Genomic DNA, 23054 nt, shown 5'->3' on the forward strand with positions numbered 1-23054 from the left:
GCCTCGCATACTAAGCCTTACGGCACTGTCGCGGATAGTCGACCGATCACAACATTCAACTGGACAGTCGTGAATTATTCGCCCGTAGGACTAGTGGCCGCGTCGTGCCTGTCAGTATACAACAAACAATTACAAATCCTTCGACCAGTCGGCAATGTCTCAAGATGGGAACGATATTCCAATACGTGTTACACATTACATCAATCCTCACTGTTTTTGGTACAAACCAGAGACAGCTTACATGCAGGATCTTGCGCAAGCACAATTTTCTGCTGTTCTAGATGAGCACTGTGAACGAATGTATGGAAATCGTTATGAAGTGATACGGCAACCACAGGATGCGAAAGTACCACTACCTGGTGAACTAGTGGCGCTACGTTGTAATCAACTTGGCCGTTGGATTCGTTGTGAGATGGAAGAGTTGGTGGTTGATTTGAGTGATACTGCGTGGTACCAACTGTGGGCCTTAGATGAGGGGTTTCCGGTCAAATCTGGCACCAAATATATTCGACCCTTACCTGATGCCTTCAAGCAGGAGCCAGCACACGCAAAACGAGGAGCTATAATGAATATTTTACCTGCCGATACGGTAATAAATCTAATCCAGGTGCTTTTAATCTTTCTGATTGCTTTTTTTTATTTCTCTTTTAACCAGCGTTACGATTACATTAATGCGAAGCAAATACTGGAACCATGTCTACGTTGGTGTACGGGAATAGTAACCACGCTAGAAACATTGCTCGACGATGCGGTCAGCGTTACTATATCGCCAAAAGCCACCATCGTTTTGCACAATGAAACAGTCCATTTTGGCCATTTATATATTACAACACATCAGAACATTTCGTATAATATAGTAGATTTGCTTCAGAAGGCCTGCTCCGATCAGCTAGTTGCAACTTCTAACGAGGAATATTTTCGATGTATATACAATCTACAAATTTTTCGTAACTTACAAAATGTAATAGAATTTTTATATATTTAAGATATATCGACGTATCAACCGTTAAAGATGAAGCGATACTTGAACAACGAGGGGATTGATAAAATGGCTCACCATGTCAACAACTTCGATTCTCATTGGATTCACAAATCAACGCAGCCATCTAAATCTCCTTGTGCTCCAAAGAGCATACGAAACCAAGATACCATGCTAGTAGAGCAAAAAGTTAATGAATGGTTGAGCAGAAACAAGAAAGCATGTGATGTCGTATTGCAAAAAGAAAAAGTCGAAAAAGATCAAACCAAACAAGCAGGGCTTATCAATAGTATTCCCCACGATATTATAGAGAACACGTGCAGCGGTAACGAAGATTTCAATTTAAAGAATTTAAAAACACCTTTTGGGGAGTCTATGGATCGGAAAATTACACCGCTCCATCGTGAACAAGCCATGGGACAATCTTCATCGTCGGTTACATTTGCAGGTCGAAAAGCGTCATCTATGCTAGGAAGTATTAAACGACATCCAATCTAAAACAATATTGACAAATGAGAAATAATACCTTTCTGCATCCCGATGTCATAATAGTGCATTAATTATAAAAGTACGGTATTATTTAAAGGTACTAATATATTTTTGATAAACAAATAATAAAACTACGGACTGTTGCCGTCATCCTGTATTGCATTTACTGTTATTTATTCCATAATTTGAAGTTTTCCGTTTAATATTTCGGCCAGAATAAAGCCTTTGCTAATTGTATTGAGTAGAACATTAATACCGCCTGGATTACGAACTAGGATGTGCTACGGGTGCTTTTTTGCATGAATGGGATTTAGTTTGAGTGCAAACATCTTTTTTTAATACAATAAACCAGTTACAGGTTTCCTATTCTAATACGTTACTGTAACTATTTGTTTGTGTTTATTCCGTGCTACCTGTTCCCGTGGCAGCGTTAGTGCTTGAACCGCTGCTGCCCGTACTCGATCCAGATCCAAATGGTCCTGGTGAGGGTAACGACTGTAGTAGGTTTTCGAGCCATGCGTCCGGGTTTTCGATGTCGCTTAGTAGTCCTATGAATTAGCGCAATAGAATGTTTATTTTAATGATTTTGTTTTGTTAACGCTACGGATACGGGTAGTTACTTACCTGCAACATCGCAAAATTCAGCGAAAGAAGCACAAGGAAGATATTCCTCCGTAAATGTTTGCAACGTGCTGTCAGCTGTCTTTAACAGGAATTCGTCGTTACGGCGGATATAGTTGAAGAGCGAAATCGACCAGTCCTCGTCTTTTGATATGATCACAGAGCGGAAGAAGTTACGGTATATCAAATCGATCAGACCCCAAAACATTAGGTACGACTTGTAGATCGTATAGTTCTTCTGCTGCTTTCCAGTCGAAGCCAAAAACTTGCACACGGAGTTCGGGCTCACGTGTCGTGCTTGTGCAACCGCGATTAATCGTTGCAGATGTACGAGTTTGTGACGTGACCATAGCTCGGGCGTATGCAACGCCAAAGACATAGTAAGCAAGTACAATGGCCCCTCGGCTTCGTAGGCACACTCCAACCAACGATCGGAGGGTTTTTGGCTGATGAAACCGCTTAGGACCATCTCTTCACGGGAGTACGATCTCGACGAAAGCAAAGTGTATAGGCCATAGAACAGTAGGTAGGCTACCAAATGCATGTTAGACTGTGGACCGCCACCGCCCGCATCTTCGTGGAAACTCTTTTCTTGGGCAAAACGCCACAACAACAGCTTCAAATCATGCATCGAGCTGGCGAACGTTATTTCGCATCTCTGTGTGCATTCCTGCATGTAGTTATTATGCCGTGCCATCGAGGAGGAAAACGAGGATTCACTTACATCAGGGCCCCACAACGGGAGCAGTCCATTGCATCTAGTATTAGCATTTTGCAATGATGCGCTTTCCCATTCGTCGCGCGATCGTGCTAGCCTAATGGCGTTCATGTGACAATCCACGTGCACAACGTTGAAATGCGTCACTGTCGTATACCCGATAGTCTTCTTTTGTTTCATCTCAAAATCCTCCACATTAGCACGCTTAGTGAAGGTATATATGCCGAGGACCTTATTTGGTTGACATGCGTATCCCTCACGACAAATAAAGCAGGCGAGACCCGTCTCTTCGCGTAACTTTTCGATTTGTGACAGAATCGAACCTTTTGCAGTAACCTGTCCTTTTTCATTTGTACGCATTCCGAGTGCATCGAGCTGTTTTTCTCGTGTTGCCATCGCAAGTCGCTTCTTTTCGGCTCGAGTAAAATCACGTACCTCCTGTACTCGTTTCGCCGTCGCTGGCTCGGTGCATAGTGCTTCTAAGAGATTTTCCGCTAATGAACCAACATGCTCATCGCTCGAGACTTGTTCTAAGCGATGAATAATAGGTATTATATCTTCAGCCACAGACAGTTGAGTCGCTTCGTGCTGTGTAGCTAGGCCAGTCAGGAAGCGCAAAATGTACTTCAGTGAAGCTCGCGATATAAATTCTTTCAGTTCGTCCGAATCCGTCCGAAGCAATGTCGGTTTTACGCAAGGTGCATGAGATTTGATATAACCAAGCGCTTTGTCGACAATGTTTAAGCTCATTATGTAATCTTTGAGCGTGCCACCAATAGAATTGTGTTCGATGCCAGTAGTCAGAACACAGAACAATTCCATTTTGAACTCTTCTTCTGGGCTGCGTTCGCCATCGAATCGATCGAAATCGAACACGACACGGAAGTGCTCGCACAACAAGGCCATTTTAATGTCGTTACCATACACAAGTGCTGCAAGTACGCGGATTAGATGTCGAAGCACGGACGGATTACACCGTACATTGGAGCAATTAGTGCAAGATAGCAAAGCCTGCACGTACTCGGGCCCACCGAAGGTTAACGAAAATTGTAGAAACGTGTCCAATGTATCGGAGGCTGCTTTTGAAAGTATTGTTTCCATGATCTCGAGCAACTGTTCGGTTACGGCCGATTGCTGCGCGTCGCTTTCGCTGCTTTGTAGGCATAGCTGTAGTACCTTTAACAGCGTATTGATCGCTCCAAGTTCTGGCTGGCAGAGTACCTCTTGGCAACGGGAAACCTTAACGCTAAGCAAGAATAGCTTCAGCAGTACCTGTAGCAAGGTGCGCGATTTCGAAACGTTCTGTAGACTTCCAATACGTTCTAGCATTACCTTCAATCCTCCACAGTCTGCCAGCACGTTTGCCATGCGGTACAGCTGCTCGTTGTCGACCTCTTCCTTGCTTTTGGCATTCAGCGTTTCAATAAACTCCTCGGTTGCATCACCTAGCAGGCCTCGCATACGGTATACTATGCGCATGCCATCTCGTTCTCCTCCTTCTTGAAGCCATACCTTCTTGTATACCTCCTTTACCGGCAAATCCAGACTGATGATTTTATTGTGCACCAGTAATTCCATACCATTGTCGTCATCTAGCAATGCCACCAATTCACAGTCAATACAGATTTTGTTTTTCACATCACGCATCAAAGGACCAAGACCGGTCTCATGAGAGGGATACGGGTTGCCCAGCATGCGTCCTTGGAGGTAATCTTCCTGCTGTGGATCTTTTTCAAGAGTTAGGAAAAATTCACCCACATCATTTTCCTCCGGATGGATAATAGAGCACAGTCGCTCGAACATAAACACAGGCGTCTTCACATCTGTCGTCGGTGTTCGACGTACTGTGTCGATACACACTGCCATAAAAGCAGCCGTTTCTTCCTCCGTACCAGTGGTCATCTCTTCAAGCATTTCAAGAAGCTTCTCTTGGGCATCATCAATTAAACGAGTGCGTTGAACGATCAATTTGCGAAGATCCAGATACCCCTGTAGCACGGGTCCTAATAGTTTGCCTTTGTACGCTTTGCGTATTGGAGGGTTATCTAAAAAGAGTGCCATCAGTTCTACTAGCTGGCGCAATGCATAACCCTGTGCTAGGTCTGTAGAAAGCGTTGTTTCTTCGAGGCAGTGAATTTTTTCTATTTCTACCGTTACCAGCTGTATAAGCAACGTTAGAACTCCTTTGAGAGCTAGATACTGTCGCCAAGGGCTCTCGTCGGCCAGCATGCGGTAAAGGGCTAAAAATTCGGCACTTGCTTCCCCACTCTCACCCACGTAGCGTAGGAAGCTAGTAAGCAGATCCAGCAGCTCTCTTTTTCGTTCATTTGTGCGGCAAAGAGATGTAATTAGCGCGCATGTCAATTGCCGCCCGAGTCGGGAATTTGTGTTAAACAGGATAGGTTGTAGCCATGCTGCTTGAAGTTCTACTGGAATCGGTGAGACTCCTTTTGCTAAGACTTTCTGATACCAACGTTTTGCATATTTCTCCATTAAATATGCATTACGATAGAGTAAGCGCCGATTTTCTAGGGCAGAACGGAATCCACTAGGCCCTATTGAAGGAGGAGGAGCTACTGCTATTCCCATGGGTAGAGGCGGGTTTTCTTCTGTTATTCGACGAGGTACATCAATGTTACCGGAAACGATAGGCATCCGTGCTTTCCAGTTGGTGTACGAGTGATTGATATCGCCAGCAATCCATTTTTCATAACTTACAGTAATACCCTCCATCGGATGGATAGTACACAAGTCCTGCAAACTACTCACTATGGATTCTTTACTATGATTCTTACTATTTCCGTTTGCGTTTGTCGTTGATGGTAATGTTGGACAGATGAGCGATTGAACTATGCGCAAGCATGGATGAATAACACCGGTTGCTGGCCCTCTTGCATCACGTGATGCTTGCAGGAATAATTCGATCACAGTACGCAACTTGATCTCCCAGCAGCTGTCGTCCTGGTTGTTCATGGCTTCCAGCAGGGCCATCTCGTGTCGAATAGCAGAATCTAGCGTGGCCAAAGGAACAGTTCCAGAGAGTGCCATCTTAACTCTATCCTGCAGTAGCTGGCAAAGAGCTCGAGTGGCGTCGGGAAGATCTCGCGTTAATAAGCACAGTAAATGACGAACTTCGTCCTGCAATTGATGGGTTCCGCGGCGCAAATTGTTCATCGCCAATTCTTGTACCAAGCCTTGGCTGCACAGCCCCACTCTACAGGCCATGTTGGAAGCCATAGCACGTAACAGTGTAAGACATTGTTCGGTCGATGCTAACGCACAGCCATAACACTTGTTGAGAGCAACAACTGTTGGTTTTACCGTCATTCCGGTATTAGAAGCGAAGCTTGTTGTCATTGAGCCACCAGTACTTGTTACCCCACATGACGGTCCATCCAACTGACTACGATCGTATGCAACAAGCTCCTTACGACACGCTTGAACTTTTTGTATGACCTTACTCAGCTCTTCGAAAGTAGTTTTTGATTCCACACAATACTTTTGTGCAAGTAGCTGTATTACCTTGTTAACTTGTGACGCACCTCCAACCTGTGCTGCACCTACGACCGACGTACCGATCAGCGTTTCATCCAGAGTACGATCGAGCTTGTGCTCCGATACTTTCTGTACAAGCAACTCTAAAATTTGTTTGTTGTTTTGGAGCGACTTATAAGAACGGTCTGCTTTTTCCAGTGAAGTATGGATTGCTTGCACCGTCTTAGAACGATCTTCAGTTGATTCGATCGGATCCACAGCGCAACATGCACGTCCGTATATACTATAATCAAATTTGGCATACTTGCAAAATCCACACGTGTGGCAAAGGAACGGATCCTTTTCATCATAGTTGATTGCTCGGCACTTGTGACACTGGAACACATTCTCGCCACAGTTACCACATACGCCTGGATTTGCCGGCACAACGGCACTGCATCGTGGACACTGCAAACTTTCACTTGAACCGCTCACAGTTTCATAGAAATCGGCGTACTCGATCATAAGATTGCAGGCGGTGATTGGAAGAGAGAAATCGATCTTAACATCTGTCTGACCTGACAGAAGTGTTACTTTACGAGCTCTGTGCCACATAAGCGGGCGGTTCTTTAACTCTACCACGGCCTGCACAGTTCGGTTGTTGTAGTAGATATTGATCGAGCGTACCATTTTTGCTCGCTTCAGATCGGCGATACGCAAAACTATCTTAGAAATAGTGTGACTTTGCACTAGCTTCACGATAGTTGTAGTAGTTGTAAACTTTGAATCCACCTTGATCGTAGATAACTTGATATTTGAAAATGGTACCTCCGGATTATTACACACAAGACACGGTTCTGATTCGAGGTAAAACCCTTCTAGTTCTAACACTTGGCCTAACGCTGTGTATATTGGGGCATTTGGGTGCTTGGAGAGTAATTCATTTTGTTGGCGCAGGACTGATACAGCCTGTGCGGTGTAATCCGGTAGTTTATCTATCAATGATCGCGTGTTTAGAGTCAAAAATCCAAGCAAATCTACGAACTGTGCAGTTCGCTTGCCGTATGCTGGTAGAAGCGGCCATAGATCCCATAGACACTGTAGCAATGTTTCTTTTTGCGCATCCCCACTATTATCATACAATGCATACACAAGGCTGTGGGCCTGCCAGCGGATAGATGTTGAGTTAGTCTCCAAGAGGAAGCTTCGGATGAATTTACTCAAGCTGATCGGATTAATCTGGCTGAAAATTTGAGCAACCAAAGCAACACATTGAGCGGGATCGAATTTCGATTCCGAAGGTGCTGCCATCGTATCCGATTCCTCTGATTTGTCACGATCTTTTCTGTCTTTCACAATTACCGATACTTTCAATTGTTGATCCACTGTTACACCCGAAGACGATGACGACTGTTTTTGTTGTTGCGCTTGCGATGTGCTAGTGGTGTTACAGATGGCAGACTGAAGAAGCTGCAATATAATCGTCGATACACCGCCCTCCTCCAACTGGTATGTGCTGATGTTGATAAGTGAAGCAAGTACTTCTGCATTACGTACACAGAATTTTTGCCAATTTCCAGTACGGATAGATGCAATCTCTTGACATGCGCGAAAATGCTCTGTTAACTCGACTAATGCATCATAGCCGAGAATTGTCGAATGACCGTTTGTTAAAGATGAGGACGCCGACGCCACTTGCGAGCAGCTGGTTTCACAACATTTTTTCACTGCTTTCATATGTGTATCCAATGAGTGTAGATCACGTAATTGTCGATATTTTTCTTTACTACCGCAAATGTACAACAACAACTTGCGAACTTGCCGACGTAAAACTGGAGATTGCATATACATCATGTATTCACACAATGTGGACGTCATGTACTCACATAGCGTTTGATTCCATTCGTGAGCCGATGGATGGCCCGTAGATAGTTTTAGAATTTGATATGGCAACCTTACCGCCATTTCGGTGAGCACTTGAGAGTACATCTCAAACACATCACTAGAACCTTTAGGGAAAGGACGAGCGAAGAACGGTTGCATATCCGGTAAAATTCCATATTGTGTTGACTTCAGCAGAACGTTCGATGGAGCACCTCCCGGCGCCGTTAGTGATGGAACAGCAACGTTATTTGAGGTTGCATTAGATGATGTGTTGCTGGAGGAAGCGGCAGTACCTCCCGTGTTTGTATTGGCAACGTTTGCTGACGCGGGTGAACATAAATCATCAATAGATGCGGTGGTGGATTTTTTCCAATGTGGTAAAAATGATTCCATTATTACCAGACAGTATGGAATAGCATTATTTTTCATCAGTGCATTAGCAGTCGCTTGGGCCAAAAACGATGCGTTGTCGAGCACTGCTTGATTGATGATTGATTTATCACTGTTCGAGCCAGCAGCCGATGTCGCTGTTGCGGATGAGGACGTAGATTTCGATTTAACCTTTCCCATCAAAACACCGAACAACCGTAGTACAACCAGTTGAACTTCCGTTTTTGGAGTTCGAGAAGCCATATGATAAATTTTGGTGGAAGGAATCTCTAAACGATCAATCAAGGCCTGTAGTAAGCGGTTCAATACTTGTTGGTCAGGGTCCTGACTACTCTCTAGATCTGATGTTAGCATTAAGATGACCTGCATAAATGGAACACACTGTGTTCCATTCACCAGATCCAATGCGGAAAAATTATTTACCAGTTGACTTAAAATGGAATATCGCAACACGTGCAATTTGTTTGAATTTTCACCAGTTATGTCCGTTGCTTCTGCTTCTGGTGCTGTACATGTCGGCGGAATCGTAGTGACACTTGTAGTTTGCGGCGCCATCTGGTCCACTACAGAAGTGCGAGGCGGTGAAGCATTTGCTTGCTCCTCGTGTGTCGAGCTACGACCCGAGGTTCCACCTATGCTGTCGACACCACTACATCCACTTTCTGATCCACCACTTCCGCTGCCAGCATGCTCACCAGCCGGAGACGTTCGTAGGGTAGATCCCTCGGTGGCCACATTCGAAATTTCATCATCATCTGAGCCACCTCCAGATGTATTCGATTCCACGTTGAACGAAGATCCACCAGCAATGGCTGCTGCTAAATTTTGGCTTGCAGAGTTTCGATTTCTTCCTTGATAGTTTGCGATACTCTGTTGCAGAAGCTGCAGATCTGCTTCATTGTCTTGAAGACTAAGAGCAATCGCTATTTCCATTATAGTTTCATCGTCAGCATCAGGCGTTTCGAGCAGATGTGGAAAACCAACACCCAACAAGGCTTCCAATGAAGCAAGCGCCTGATTTCCTGCACCCGGTTCCAACCCAAGCGATTCAATTGCATCCACTTCCTGCTGCATACCACCACCGGTGCTCGAGGCGGCAGCTGTCGCTGCAAAATCATCAGTTCCATTTCCCGATGATGTAGATGGTACAGCACCCGAGGCAGTTGATATTGATGCTACCGGCGCAACAGTTCCAGCCGATCCAGATGGAGTTGGTGTAGAACAAACGGGAGGGCTTTCGATTAGTACTACTTTTCGCCGCTTTACCTTTGGACGCAGCAAGCGTATCATGGCTTGTTTAGTACTATGGCTGATAATCGGGGCAGGATCGAGCAACAAACGAACGAACAGTTTTGCCATGCTTTCAATCTGCTCGTTATCAGCTAGGGCAAATGCGTAAATTATATCCACAAGCGAATATATAATAGCTTCAATATGACATAAGCCACGCTTCACGATTGCAACCGGTTCTTCATAAGCCGGAGTAATACGGTGCAGTTCCTTCATGATGGTCATCATTAGAGCTAAGATGTCCATCTGCTGCTCAGTACATATTTTCGCCATAGCCTGCGGTCGTTGGATTGCAATACTCCGCATCATAAGAACAACCCTATAGTATGCTTCTGGATCAATGTCACCATTATTGATTGAATCGTACATTTGTTTCAGTTGTCGGTTGATATCGATCAGTATCTCCTTATCCTTGTATGAATGGTAAGCTAACTTGCTGGAGTGACAAGTCATGAGCACGTTCCGAGCTTCTTGCTGTACCACATTTACAGTAGGATACAGTATCAGATTCGTTGCCACATCAATAGCTGTTTGACGATAGTTTTCGTCACAAGTTGGTCCACCTAACAAGGACACACTACTATCCAACACATGCAACATACTTGAAAGCATACGATCTAATGATGTCATATACAGCGCACCGGAATCGTTCTCAACGTGCCCTACATTTCCATCGTTACCACCATTTCCACTAACTGATACCATTTGTGCATTGCTTCCTGAAGCACCATTAGCTAACTGTCCTCCGGCGGCAGCATCATCCGTTTCTTCAGGCCAACCAAAGACATCTTTGGTTTTGCCATATATTTTGATGCTATCCAGAATGGTGATTTGTTCCGCATCCACTGATGGACTAAAGTGAATGCTTAGTTTCTTATCACTTTGCAGACTTTCTTCACGCGTTAGCGGAATATCAAACCAACGAGCCCTCGTAGCAACTGTGGGGACAGAGCGTCCGTGAACGGTCAATCGCTGAGGTGCCTTTGTTACATCTTGTGAACCGATTTGAACACGCACACCTATACAAGAGATTCAAACACAAACACAAAAAAAGAAGACATTATGCATAATTTAAGCAATAAAGCATTACATGATATCAATCAGTGTCATCATTATGATAACTCACCTGTGATAACCATGTTCTGATCGTTGTTAGAGACATCCAAGGTGAAACCATTTGTTTTAGTAGATGTCACGTACAATCCCGTTGAATTAAGTCGATGTTTCAAATGCTGTGTGTTATAGATTTGGAGCAAATCGTTACCTCCGTAGTCGACATCATTCATCAGTGTGCAATGCTCAAAGAAATCGATCGGGAAAGTTGGTGCCGTTCCCATCGCGCCTTTACCGCTGCCAGATGCTGAGGCACTTACGCCATTAAGTGAATGTTTTACAGATTTTCTCGACTTCCGTGAAGATTTTCCATTTGCTCCATACCATCCGAAAGCTTGTTGATGGCCAACAGGTTGCACTTCCGGAGATAGCCAATATCCTGTGTTCTCCGGATGAGCTGCATAAATTCGTAAACTTCCATCTTCGCATAGCAAAATCAGCGTTGTTTTTTCAACACCAGAAACACTATGCCGAATCGCAACCATATCCATTATTTTTGCTTTTGCATTTTGAGCTTTAATTTCTTGCGCCATGTATCCGTCTGGTTTGATCATGAAAATTACAGGATTGTTAAGACTCTGCATCATTGCGCACACTAGTCCCGGGTGTCCGGCGATTTCTGTCCACTGGCAAAGCGGCTGCGTTGTAGATTTGGACAACAATTTAGAACTAGCATTGCACACTAAATTGATCACACATTTGACACCATCGTTAACATTTGTTAGCGGAGCCATAAAATTACGCCCGGCAGCATAGCTGAAGAACAACATCTGCAGGACATGCGAATAATAAATTGATACGCCACCGGCTAATATTTGCCCATTGTCATCCGTTATTAGAGCGTGGTGGAGCTCTAGTGTACTCGTCACATAGAAAGGTCCATGTTTGGCTAGACTTTCGTCACTTAACGGCTGTGTGTATATGTATCCAAGCGAAGACATTATAAGCATGTGATAGGTGCCTTCCTGATCGTATATAAATGTGCAGTCACGGATTTTGCCACTCGGCACCAGGAAATAATACTGTGGACTGGTGCTATCAACGGCCAAATCGTATATCTTTACAAAGTCTGCAGTTACCAGAGCCATTTTTGTTTGCGAAGACGGTAACCATATTGCACGTTTGATGAAATTACCTGTATCCAGCTGCGGGGTTAACACTATATGCTCGTTTGCGGTGCCAGAGCTGGTGAATGTGAGAATATGACACTCTTTAAGTCCACATACGGCCAGAAAATCTTCATTAGCCGGGTTCGAAGCAAGCGAAAGTACGGTGCAAGGCACAGGAGCTGAGGCTAGCCTTGTGAGTGTTAGCTTTCTCTTTGCTGCATCCGCCTGTTTCAGAAGTGCTGACAGTTGCAATATCGTGACCTTGCCTTTCTCGTGCGATATAGCCAATTGTTGCCGTTTGCCATGCGGAGAGGCAAGGCAGCAAAGTGCCACACGACGTACGAGATAGGTGGAAAGCAGCTGCTTGATAGTTTGACCCTGCTCACCGGAGTAATTCATTCGCACGTTCTCGAACGCACCTTCCTGGGAACCAAGCGTTGCAATCATAATTTCATCGCTCAACACGTATGATTTTTCCGGGCGGTGTAAACGTTCTAGCGCACTTTTTGCTCGCCAATAGCAACCTACAGGGGAATATCTGGCACAATGTTCCTTTACCGTAGGCATTAACGAGTTGAAGAATACAAGAATGCATCGGATTACCATTTTCCATTGGCTAGGATTGTTTAAAGCTTCACGGGAAGTTTCAATAATTTTTGCTAGCTGTTGCTCTTTCTCGGAAATTTGTCCTTGAGTTCCAGATCCAGCTGCACGGCTATTGCAAGTCGCTTCGTGTGACGGACTGATAGGTTGACGCCGCCGAATCGAGCTACTTGCTAGCAGAACACTATCAGTGTCCGAAGTGCGGGGCAAAAGTGAAGCAGCTGATGATGATCCAAGAATAGAATCTTCGCCATGACCGGAAATACTACGGCGACTTAGAGCCTGACATGAGCCGTCTTCCTTGGCACCGCAATCGCAGAAAAAGTTACCATATTTCGCGTAGCTTATGTCGTGATTTTTATGACAAACGCGAGCACAAACAGAGCACACTCCAACACCATCCACCATCTTGCATGTGTGACAGTAGTACCAATGTTGATTCATAAAATCTTTTTGTGTTATTGAGAATGTACATAGCTTATTGCCAAGGCTATCTTCATCCGAATCCTCGATAGTACTATCCTCCTCGTCGCCTCCAAGTTCGTCCATAATGTCTTCCGCGTCCACAACAGATTCTTCGTCCCAGGGGGGATTCATTGATCTATTACCTTTAACACCCAAGCCGAGTAGAAGATCACTCATGTATTTTAGGATAGCAGTTACATTATCAAGCTGAACAGCTGCTCGCCAACCACTGGTACCACTTTTTCCACCCTCTAGCACTTGTCCGCGGCAAACATCCAGCCAATCGATAGCGGCCCCAAAGAGGAGAGCATGACCACGACCTTTACCAGCATCTGCTAGTGTGATCATAACTTGCAGCAGATCGGAAAACTCGATTGCTTCTTGTGCCGGCGAAAGAAGGTTGTGGCCTATCTGAATCAGCGCCTGGAATAAGGCTACTGACACGGATGAACAAATACGATGCTCCGCAACTATATACTTCACAAGTGATTGGAGCAATTTGCCATTACGTTCCAGGGACTCTCCTGACGCATCTTCTATAGCAATCTTTCCGCAGCTTGTTGCAGCCGCTTGCCATCCGCTTCCTTTCGTCATGCATTCGTAATCAATATCCATAGCATCCTGTTGATCTCCTTCCGTAGTTATAGGTACATTCGCGGCAGTAGTATTATTTTCGGATACCACAGTATCCGCAATGCCAACAGCGGTGCCGGACCCGGCGAGTTGATCGGTAATACTAGGAATTGCAGACACTGTTGCCATATTTGTTGGTGTCGGAACATTGCTCGAATTGTTCGATGCGTTTGCTGTAAGGCTTATCCCTCCGGGGCCTAGAAGTATGTGGCTGAGCCAGCTCTTTAATCGTGCACTATCTGTAATTGCAAGATCAGCTATGCACATGCATAGCTCTTCTTCATCGAAAGGCGCATCTAGTTTCTCGGTTGCTTGGAATAGTTTTTCGAAGAATTGTAGCACTCTGGTAGAGTATGCTTGTGAAATGCTTGTACCGGTGAATGAAAGCAAAACTTGCACCAGATTTCCAGATTTTGATTCATAGAAAAAGTTTCGCATCGCTCGCAAACCATTAGCTTTATCCAACATCGATTCCCAATATTTTAGAATACTGCAGAGGACCGATTCATCGATGTTAGTTGTACGACCCGTAGCGCACAAATCAGTATATTCGATTAGGAACTGGTAGCTGTGTTTTATGATATTGGAAAACGCAGCAAGCTGGTATGCTTCTGAATTGCTATCTCCTCCCAATAGCGCCTCTAAACATTTGGTTATCGAACTATGTAAATATTCGGCACGCAGATCAAATGCCATAGGAATTAATATTTCCTTCAAACGCTCGTCTAGCGTATTGTCGTCGTAATTAGGGAGCAAATAGTAGATTAAGTTTATCGCTGATTTTAGAGTATTCTTCAAAGACAGCAATATGGAGTAAGACAAATGTTTGGATATTTCCGCGAGATGCGCCTCGATGACAGCCAGGGTGTGTGTTTCTACAGGGAATGATCCACTGGGGAAATCTTCCTCACTCATGGCATACAAACTTTTTCGCAATTCCACGCTTATCACGTCTTTGTCGTGTCCTGTAATGCAACCAATCAATTGCTGTGCGAGTTCTTCACAGAAAGGATTTTTAGTGCCCGCAATCGAGATTAGCGGTTCGATCAAACTGGTAGATATTTGTCCGCTCAAATTCTGAAACATAGTTTTACTGAAAAGAAAATATCATTGTAATAAAACAAAATATTTGAGGAATCATGTTGATTTGCATTATCTTACTAGGTTGCCTCACGAACAATTTCCAACACATCTAGTAGAGCACTCATGATACTTTTTGTTAAATCAGCTCGAGAAATTTCTAACGGCATGGCATATGCAGATCCATCTGAAGATGTTGAACTACTAGAAGAAGACGATGCTAGTCCATTCACTCCAGGAACACTGGTGCAACTTACTCCACTAGCTATGCCTTCGTTAGTTGTACCAGCTGATGAAACTGTGCTTGTCGTCGTGGTGTGCATAGCAGTAGATACACTAGATAATGCCACTGTTGCAGCACTATTGTTAGTTTTAGTGGTTTTTAAGTTAACGCCCTCTTTTTCAGCCCAGCAAACCGCAAAGAGATGGGACATTAAGCTATCCAAAAGAATTATCTTGGACAGGCTTGGCTGTTCGGCTGAGAAATTTTTTGCAAATGATTCTAATCCCAGTAAGGTCATTTTCAAACCATATTTAACGTCGGATACATTTTCAGTCAATCGGATCCACATGGCCTCAGCAGATTGGGTGTACATACCCTTGAAAAAAAATAGTAATAGTTGATTTGAGAAATTGACATGCTTTGTTTTAACACACTACACTGCTCCCTAAATTTATCTGTTAAAAAATTGTTTGATTTTTTTATATTCAACCTTATTTATTTTAAAAATAATGTACCAATTTTTTTGATTTATTTCCAATTTAAATTATTTCATAAACTAATGAAAAATTAATACTTCCATAAAAACACGAAGATATGATTATCAATATAAATTAAGCTGATAAGAAATCCAAATTAGGATGAAGAGATGTATGTGGTTTAGAAAACAAGACATTTATAGAAGAAATATTACGATTAAGTATCGACAACTAAAAGCCAATCCCTTCATTTCTGATATTGTGCCTAATAAATTTATTCTAATATGACTATTGATAATATAGGATTATTGAAACAAAAAAAACTTACTTGTTTAACAAGGCTGTTTACAATGAGGTAATGTGAATGAGTTATAGGATGCAAACAGCGAATCGACCACAACAACGAATGCAGATTCGGGCTTTTCTCTTGCATCAGTGCTTCAACATGCTGCGTCGAGGGAGGTAATCCAAGCAACAATTTCCAGCAAAGGCTAAAACAATAGTGTACTGCACATAACGTCTGGAAAGGAATTCGAGCTAAACACATATCTGTTATGCCCAGAATATCAATCAGAGCGTCAATCAGCCATGGATATTTCAGTTTATCCGGTGTACACAGGATGAAATTCCAAGCCAATCCATCTAATTTGAATTCCTGTTGCACTTTCGAATCGACAGTGGTTAGTGAATAAAATTTAGGTTTAACTCCACCGACGCTGAATTCATTTGCCAATTTGCGATGTTTATCTTCGATGTCTTTACGGCAGAACGACATCATCTTTGTCTTGTAGTTTACCAAATCTGCCAACTTCTGTTCATGTTCGAGTGTAAAGACACTAAATAAATTCCAGCGCACTTGTTCCAGCAGAACATTCGGGGGATTGTACAAATGTTTCATCAGATATTCCAAAAACAGAAGTAATCGCGATAGAAGCATGATCTGATGATCTCTCAACGGCTTATCCGACGTAACACTACGACATACCTCGGAACAACGAATAACTCCTCCCGCTGTGAGCAGTAGTATAGACTTTTTTTGCATTAGGTTCAAAGAGTGGAACAAGAAGAGTAATAGCTGTGCATGCTCCACGTTGAGATCTTCTATCTCTTGCTCATTAGGGATTGTTGGTGTGGAGCATATCCCTTCGACAAGCGTATTTACCAGACGATGCCATACAGACAAACATGCAGCTTCCTTTTCCTGCGATGGTTTAAGCAATAGGATTTGCACCAATACAGCTAGTGTGCGAGAGTACACCTGTAATGGCCAAGTGTTAGAATCCTGCGTCCAAGGTGACACGCCCAGATGCAATAGGAGCGCCGACTGAAGCGATTCATTCAGCAGTGAATTTGATATCAGATTATGCAGATAGCGTCCTACGGCGCCAGAGAATTTTATCATTGCATTTTGCCATTGTACGCAACTAGAGACGTCTGTTTCCCCACGGGCCGAATCACGATCCAGATCACGCAAGATGTTTGCCATCAATACCATCTGTTGTTCGCTTAAGCCGGTCTTCACGTAACGGCTCAGGTATACATGGCTAGTTCCAAGAGAAGTGTCGAAAAAAATGAATATTAATGATGCCAAGCTAAGATACTCGTGAGGTTCATCTTTCGCGGATACGAGACTACTTCCAAGGCGTCCTTTTTCTTCCTTGCTCTCTTGTTCTTGCGATTCAATCATTTCTTCGTTAGCTTCGGGCGAGAGCGTTTCCTTGAACCACAGACCAAGATAACTGTCACTATCTTCTTCTTCAGGTTCGCTTTCTTCTGAGCAGGAAAACGTGTCATTGAAGTATGTGGTAGAGTCGCTGTAACTCATTGGTTCGCCGTCGTTGGTGTTTTTGGTGTTGATTCGACGGAGAGTGCACGCTTTTCGATATGACACCGTAGCAAGGAATGTGAGTAATTGCTGTAGTGTGGCACTGTTGAGTACACGTACCACACGCTGAATCGAGGTATACTGACCGAGAATGTCAAAACCGGCCGATTCGATACTACTATACTCTTCCTCTTCCGTTCGAGAATCTATCTTCAAATCATCGATCAATTCCGTCAGCAACGTGATGCTATGACGAGCGATGGCCGCGTTCAATACGCCGAATCCTTGCTGTACTTTGAACAGATTAACGCGCAAAGCAGGAGATGACTGGGCAGCTGCTTGAGCTGTTTGAGGTACGTCGAGCGTTTTTAGAGGGCTACGCCCTTTTAAACTCTCCTCGTTGGTTTTTGTGGGCACCATTTGTTGTAATCCACTCGCGTTTCCGGATGCACCCATTGTACCTTGAATTCCGGATATTAGCAGCCATGCTCCCATACACATATGATTTTGATGAATGTGCGTGCGTGTAGCTGATTTGAGGAGATTCCCGATTTTGGAGAAAATTTCCAACCCCCTATCCACAATATTCCGAGCATAGTCTTCTTCATCTTCGGCTTCTTTTTGCGATTGGCTTACTGCAGATGTTTGGCTCTGTGTTTGCTGTAGTTGTCCAGACGAAGCAGTCTTTTGAGATCCAGCCGTGGCCATGGAGATAACACTGACTGCAGTTGACGTAAGTACGCAGCAATACAGCGCAGACATAGCGCACTGAGACAAAAGAGTTATCTTCTTAGATGTTAGGGGTTCCAAAAGAGGAAGCGATATAGCTAGCTGTAAATTCGTTATGTCCGATTCCATCAAATTTAGTATGGATTTTACTGAGTTTGCTTCGGTGTTGGTGACAGGCAGATATAACGGGCGACCAAGCATGGTGCACTCTTCGTATTTGAAACGATATTTTGCCAGCGTCGTCAGAGCCGTTGTGCACCACTTGAGCAATGAGTCGCCAGCATTGATTGCGTTCATGCATTGCAAGTTGTGCTTTACAAATAAGTCCTGAAAACAACGTTGGAAGTTGATAAATAGCAAATCAAAATTTTAGAAAACGCAGAAACATTATTAACCGAAGGTGTCATCGTACGTTCGCTCCAGTAGACGTGAAAGTTCTAGTTTTTTTCTAGTCTGCTGTATCTTTTTGTTTCTATGTACGTTTTGTAAAATTTACGTAAGTTTACTGCGAGCAGAATAACGCAATATACTACTGACAGTTAGGTGTGTACGTACCGTGCAATCGATTTGCTCTTCGCTGAGCGCTGCAAAGGTAACAGCCCAGCTGCATAGTGGGGTGGTCAACTGTTGTAAGATTACCGTCGACAAATCCGACCGGGAACGTTTCATCTCAGCTTTGGGACTATCTTTTTCCCCAGAGCCTGCACCCACCGAATTACCGACATTGCTTCCACCCGCGGTTCCAACCGAAGCAGATTTGTTACCCGGAATCTCTGGATACTTTAAGTACTTCATACCGGAGACGGAAATAATCAACGAGACAGGGCTGGCTGCGTTGGGTTGATTTTCGTTGGCCCTTTTCCCCTCGCAAAGCACTTTTAGGGCCATCAATAGAATACTCGGCTTGCATGGTGCAGTTGAATCCAAATGAAGAATTATGTAACGAATCAATATAGAAGCAGCTTCCGTAAACTGTGAAAGTTGAGTTTGCGATACTAAGGGGAAAAAATAAACGAAAACTTATACGTTTCAGTATAATGCAAAGTATGTTCAATATGGTGCAATGAGAAAATCAAAAGCTAGCTTGTAGGTGACAGAAATTTGCTCAGTAACACCAGGGAAAATGAAGAAAACAGCAGCAAAATTGCTTAAGTTAGAAGAAAAAATCAATACCATTATGGCGGACGTTGTGACCCGCAATAGTATTTTGCCCTTCGAAAATACTTACGCGATGTGACCTGATTGGTGATGATCTCTGCGGCCAAGACTACCAAATTGTCGAAAAACTGCTTGTGAGCGGCGTCATGCTCGAGTATTTCGTTCTCACTAGATGAAAAATAAGAGCAAACCAAAAACCATGGATTAGGGTGATTGCGTAGCACAAATGTTGATGCATATTCCGCTCACATTGAACACGACGTCAAAACATTATTAGTACAATTTTTAACTTTAAATACAGTATGTTGCGAAAAATAAATATACTTACTTTTGTATGATAGTTTTGACTAAACTTAAAACATCACCTTTACTGATATTCTCGTTGGTGGATGAAAGAAAAGGCTTTAAAATTAGAGCCCACTCGACTCCTCCCGTATGGGTAGCAGCCATTTTGCCTTCTTTATGCTTTGACCGAAATAGCAGAATGACAGTAGCTAACCGTGAAGATTAAAGTTACACTGGCAGGCTAGCGAAAATCAAGGCATACGTGATGTATTACAAAAATAGCGTACCCAAACCAAAATATTGTTTTAACTGTACTCTTTAAGGCAATGCGTCACGAATAGGAAATCGCATATAAAGATGGCTTATACGTTCAATACGTAAAAACGAATATTGTTGGCTGACACTTGCCGTCAGACATTGATGGCCGTGTTGCCAGTTCGATAAATAATGTATTTAGGGCTTATTTTTTTAAATTTGCAATCAAAAAGAACTTTTTAAGATATAATTCTTTATGCACATCTTACAATGCTTTGCGTATTATTTTTATTGTTTTTGATGAAATAATACAAAATAAAGATGGAAACGTGTCTGCACGCAGGTATTTGAAGTAGCTCCCTAGTTAAGGGTCAGGGGTTCGCTGAAACGATGACTCTTAACCAAATCGCTGCCGTCTGGTTTGTTGATAGCTCGGGTAAAAAGGAATTGGTGATCTACTAACGCTGCTAGAGGATTGCATTCTTGATGTTGAATTTAGCTCGAGTAAGCCATTCTGCACAATGTTTCCGCCTGATGATTTTTTCCAGGCAACATGTTGAATAAAACCTTTACATCCATCGATGTGGTTCGTGAACAGGTTTCGCTTGATTCGAGTCTGACAAATTGGACATTGCATTTCGTATGCATCACGCGTGAATGGAATGGTACGGATAAAATTTTCTATAAACTTATTTGCAACTACCGTTTTATGTGTTTCGTTATCGTCCAATTCATACGTATCAACGACAATTATTCCGGCATCAGCAATAGAGCTCACTTTTGGCACATTAGAGGTAAGGTCTATTGATTCTGTCGGAGGCAATTTGGTATAGTATCGACGAGAAATGTTCTCTTGTTTAGGAACCATGTACTTCACATTAACAGCATATCGCACAGATATATCGTTTTGTACCATTTTGCTCATTTCGAAAATTTTGTAAAATGTACCTCCACAAATATCGGCGTGTTCTTTCCACCATTCATTGTGCAATCCTGGAGGACCTGCCACCGATCGTACGATCCCATGAAATGGATCATAATTGTGGCAGATTCCACTACACCGATACCATTGACCTCGGCAAGTCTGGTCTACATTATTCTGCTCGTGATTGAACGATATATTTGTTTGTATCATACGGTTGAGGAATGTCATTATTTTGTGAAAATTTTTACCATGTCCACCATTTGCTTCGTTGACGCCTTCAATTTTGAGAAGGGCGTGTATCATTTCGTGCTGAAACGAACGACCATAGTTTAAAGACCTTTGTTTGTTGTAAAAATCATCAAATTTCATGCACTTACAAGTATAATACTAATAATTTCAATCCTAGGACGTAGCGAAAGCAGTGGACCATTTAAAACAATATAATATTTCCTATCACTGCCATTGAAATTCCGGTTCGTGCAAGTGCGGCCCATACAATCGGACCAGCTAATGTTAATGTTTGCCTTCTGCAAACGCGACTGAAAAAATATTGTATCGAACTTGACGAAAATGGACCCAATGTGTGGCAAAATATCGATAAACTTCCAATCAAAATTATATTCAGGGTTAACATACATTTGCAGATCCTCAATGAAGTACTCTTTGGCTTTAAGATGAGTTACCTGCAAAATGAATACTGTTGACAGCGTTACTGTGCCACAGTCGGTAGACCGTTTTTTCAATTACCTTCGATTGGGATGTGGTTTGTCCTGTAATCAGTTGGATGTTATTGTCATTGTTAGTTGTCGAGATTGTTTGTTTCCTATCAACGGTTTGTAACATAACCTCATCATCGCTGTCAGACCACAGTTGTATAGTTTCAGTGGCATGATCTGCATGCAGCTCCTTAATCTTTTGATGTTTCTGTTTAATATCTATAGTATGCACGCTGCCTGAAACATCCTCATCTTCTGAGCTTATTTCTACCAGTTCCTTATCGAATTGCTCTTGCAATTGCTTGGCTATCATAAAATCTCGTTGTACATGATCCATGATTGGCGGGGAGCGTTGATGTTCAATAGATATATTCATACGTTTTGTTTCCTTGTTTCAAAACAACGTGTTTCACAAGCCGTATCAACACATTTGTATTATTTCAAGTAGAATGAATTATTACACATCCAACATAGTTAGAATGTGCTTTTTCTGGAAAAGAAATAAAAACGGGTTGCAAGCATAAGACAATTTTACGAATTTTGAGTATCGTTGAAATGTACCTGGCATCATCGATGTTGCTAAACGCTGTAATGTACATTTTGAATTCTATATGTTTGAAAAGTATATAAACTAAGTTTTTAGTATGGTTGGTTCGAATAGGAAGTTGTTGGTTTCTTTTTATTTTTGTCAGCTTTAAAATAAAATCTTAATTCCGTTTCACACAAATAATCGTTCGATTGGTTGGCGGTACAATGTATACTTTAATGTCGAATATTTTTAATGTCACTTTTTGTCATCCCGATGTTGCCAGACTTTAAAAAGAAACAGGTTAGTTCAGGCAGCATGATTGCTGCAGCTAATGTTTGTTGTCCTGAATGATTTTATTTTAGGTTCATATAGTACCGATTGGTGGTTGTGATATACTATCGTAAACATGGATTGAAAAGGTTATGAATTGAATAACAGAATTATTGTTAAGCCATTTTAATAAACATGCCGTTAACAGTAAGCAATGCATCGATGGGACGATAGTGTATGGGAGTAAGGAGAAAGAAGAGATTTGGTAATGCGGGAAGCAAAATACTTGCTTTGTTAATTTTTATACGCATACAATCGTTGCTTCTCGAAGTGGACGGTTGTATCCGGTGTATTTCACCGTAAGGCATATGACTCTAGATAGACGAGCCTATAAAGAAGTGGTCAATCTTTGAATATATTAGAAGTGACTCTTTGGAGAATTCAAATATAGAAGGCTACATCCCATTTCGCAAAGAAGTTTTATACGAACGTGGAAAATATTTAATCTCAGTGGAGGTTGAGGATATGTACGGCAAGTTCGTTCAGAGAGGAAAAAAAGCTCTATCATTAAGATTTGAGAGCTGTGCATTTCTCTTTCGATTTTTTTCTTTTTCGACATGTTTCGCTCTCATTCCTTCTTACCATGCTCATTTTTTCGCTTTTTGGAAAAATAATATTCAATATTTTTTTTTATTTTGAGTGATCTGATCCCCCATTTTTTCAGTATCGCTGTCGTAAAACTTAATTTTTTCCATAAAATCTCAATGCAACGAGCACCAAACCCAACGAAAGCAATTCAAAACTAGCACCGTACA

The 23054-nt window shown here is 42.7% G+C and overlaps 3 protein-coding genes across 3 annotated transcripts; 1 reads left to right on the top strand and 2 right to left on the bottom strand.

Annotated features, from left to right (window-relative positions):
- Positions 1–154: 154 nt before the first annotated feature.
- Positions 155–1507, top strand: LOC128721099 (uncharacterized). Its single transcript, XM_053814817.1, has 3 exons — positions 155–589; positions 656–923; positions 987–1507. The coding sequence occupies exons 1-3, from the start codon at positions 155–157 to the stop codon at positions 1475–1477; spliced, it is 1194 nt and encodes a 397-aa protein (XP_053670792.1). The 3' UTR covers positions 1478–1507.
- A 4-nt stretch (positions 1508–1511) lies between these two features.
- On the bottom strand, positions 1512–19709 carry LOC128720143 (protein purity of essence). Its single transcript, XM_053813790.1, has 8 exons — positions 19588–19709; positions 19330–19427; positions 18657–19096; positions 15876–18428; positions 14930–15447; positions 10972–14861; positions 2093–10864; positions 1512–2016 (listed from the first exon to the last, which is right to left on the bottom strand). The coding sequence occupies exons 1-8, from the start codon at positions 19707–19709 to the stop codon at positions 1868–1870; spliced, it is 16542 nt and encodes a 5513-aa protein (XP_053669765.1). The 3' UTR covers positions 1512–1867.
- A 487-nt stretch (positions 19710–20196) lies between these two features.
- LOC128721101 (uncharacterized) lies at positions 20197–21777 on the bottom strand. The gene is made up of 3 exons (XM_053814819.1): positions 21457–21777; positions 21102–21407; positions 20197–21033 (listed from the first exon to the last, which is right to left on the bottom strand). The coding sequence occupies exons 1-3, from the start codon at positions 21775–21777 to the stop codon at positions 20197–20199; spliced, it is 1464 nt and encodes a 487-aa protein (XP_053670794.1).
- Between the last annotated feature and the right edge of the window lie 1277 nt (positions 21778–23054).

Source organism: Anopheles nili, chromosome 2 (genome assembly GCF_943737925.1).
Source record: "Anopheles nili chromosome 2, idAnoNiliSN_F5_01, whole genome shotgun sequence".
NCBI lineage: Eukaryota > Metazoa > Arthropoda > Insecta > Diptera > Culicidae > Anopheles > Anopheles nili.

Bases quoted from the DNA above. Each gene is read 5' to 3' on its own strand.
- LOC128721099 (XM_053814817.1), top strand. From the start codon at position 155: ATGTCTCAAGATGGGAACGATATTCCAATACGTGTTACACATTACATC. The intron at 590-655 runs GTAATAAATCTA...TCTTTTAACCAG, and splicing joins ATATTTTACCTGCCGATACG to CGTTACGATTACATTAATGC. The intron at 924-986 runs GTATATACAATC...TATATATTTAAG, and splicing joins TAACGAGGAATATTTTCGAT to ATATATCGACGTATCAACCG.
- LOC128720143 (XM_053813790.1), bottom strand. From the start codon at position 19,709: ATGGCTGCTACCCATACGGGAGGAGTCGAGTGGGCTCTAATTTTAAAG. The intron at 15,448-15,875 runs GTAAGTTTTTTT...TTTTTTTTCAAG, and splicing joins TAAACAGCCTTGTTAAACAA to GGTATGTACACCCAATCTGC. The intron at 2,017-2,092 runs GTAAGTAACTAC...GCTAATTCATAG, and splicing joins TGAATTTTGCGATGTTGCAG to GACTACTAAGCGACATCGAA.
- LOC128721101 (XM_053814819.1), bottom strand. From the start codon at position 21,777: ATGGATCATGTACAACGAGATTTTATGATAGCCAAGCAATTGCAAGAG. The intron at 21,408-21,456 runs GTCTACCGACTG...TTCATTTTGCAG, and splicing joins CGAAGGTAATTGAAAAAACG to GTAACTCATCTTAAAGCCAA. The intron at 21,034-21,101 runs GTAAGTGCATGA...CGTTCGTTTCAG, and splicing joins AAATTATTAGTATTATACTT to CACGAAATGATACACGCCCT.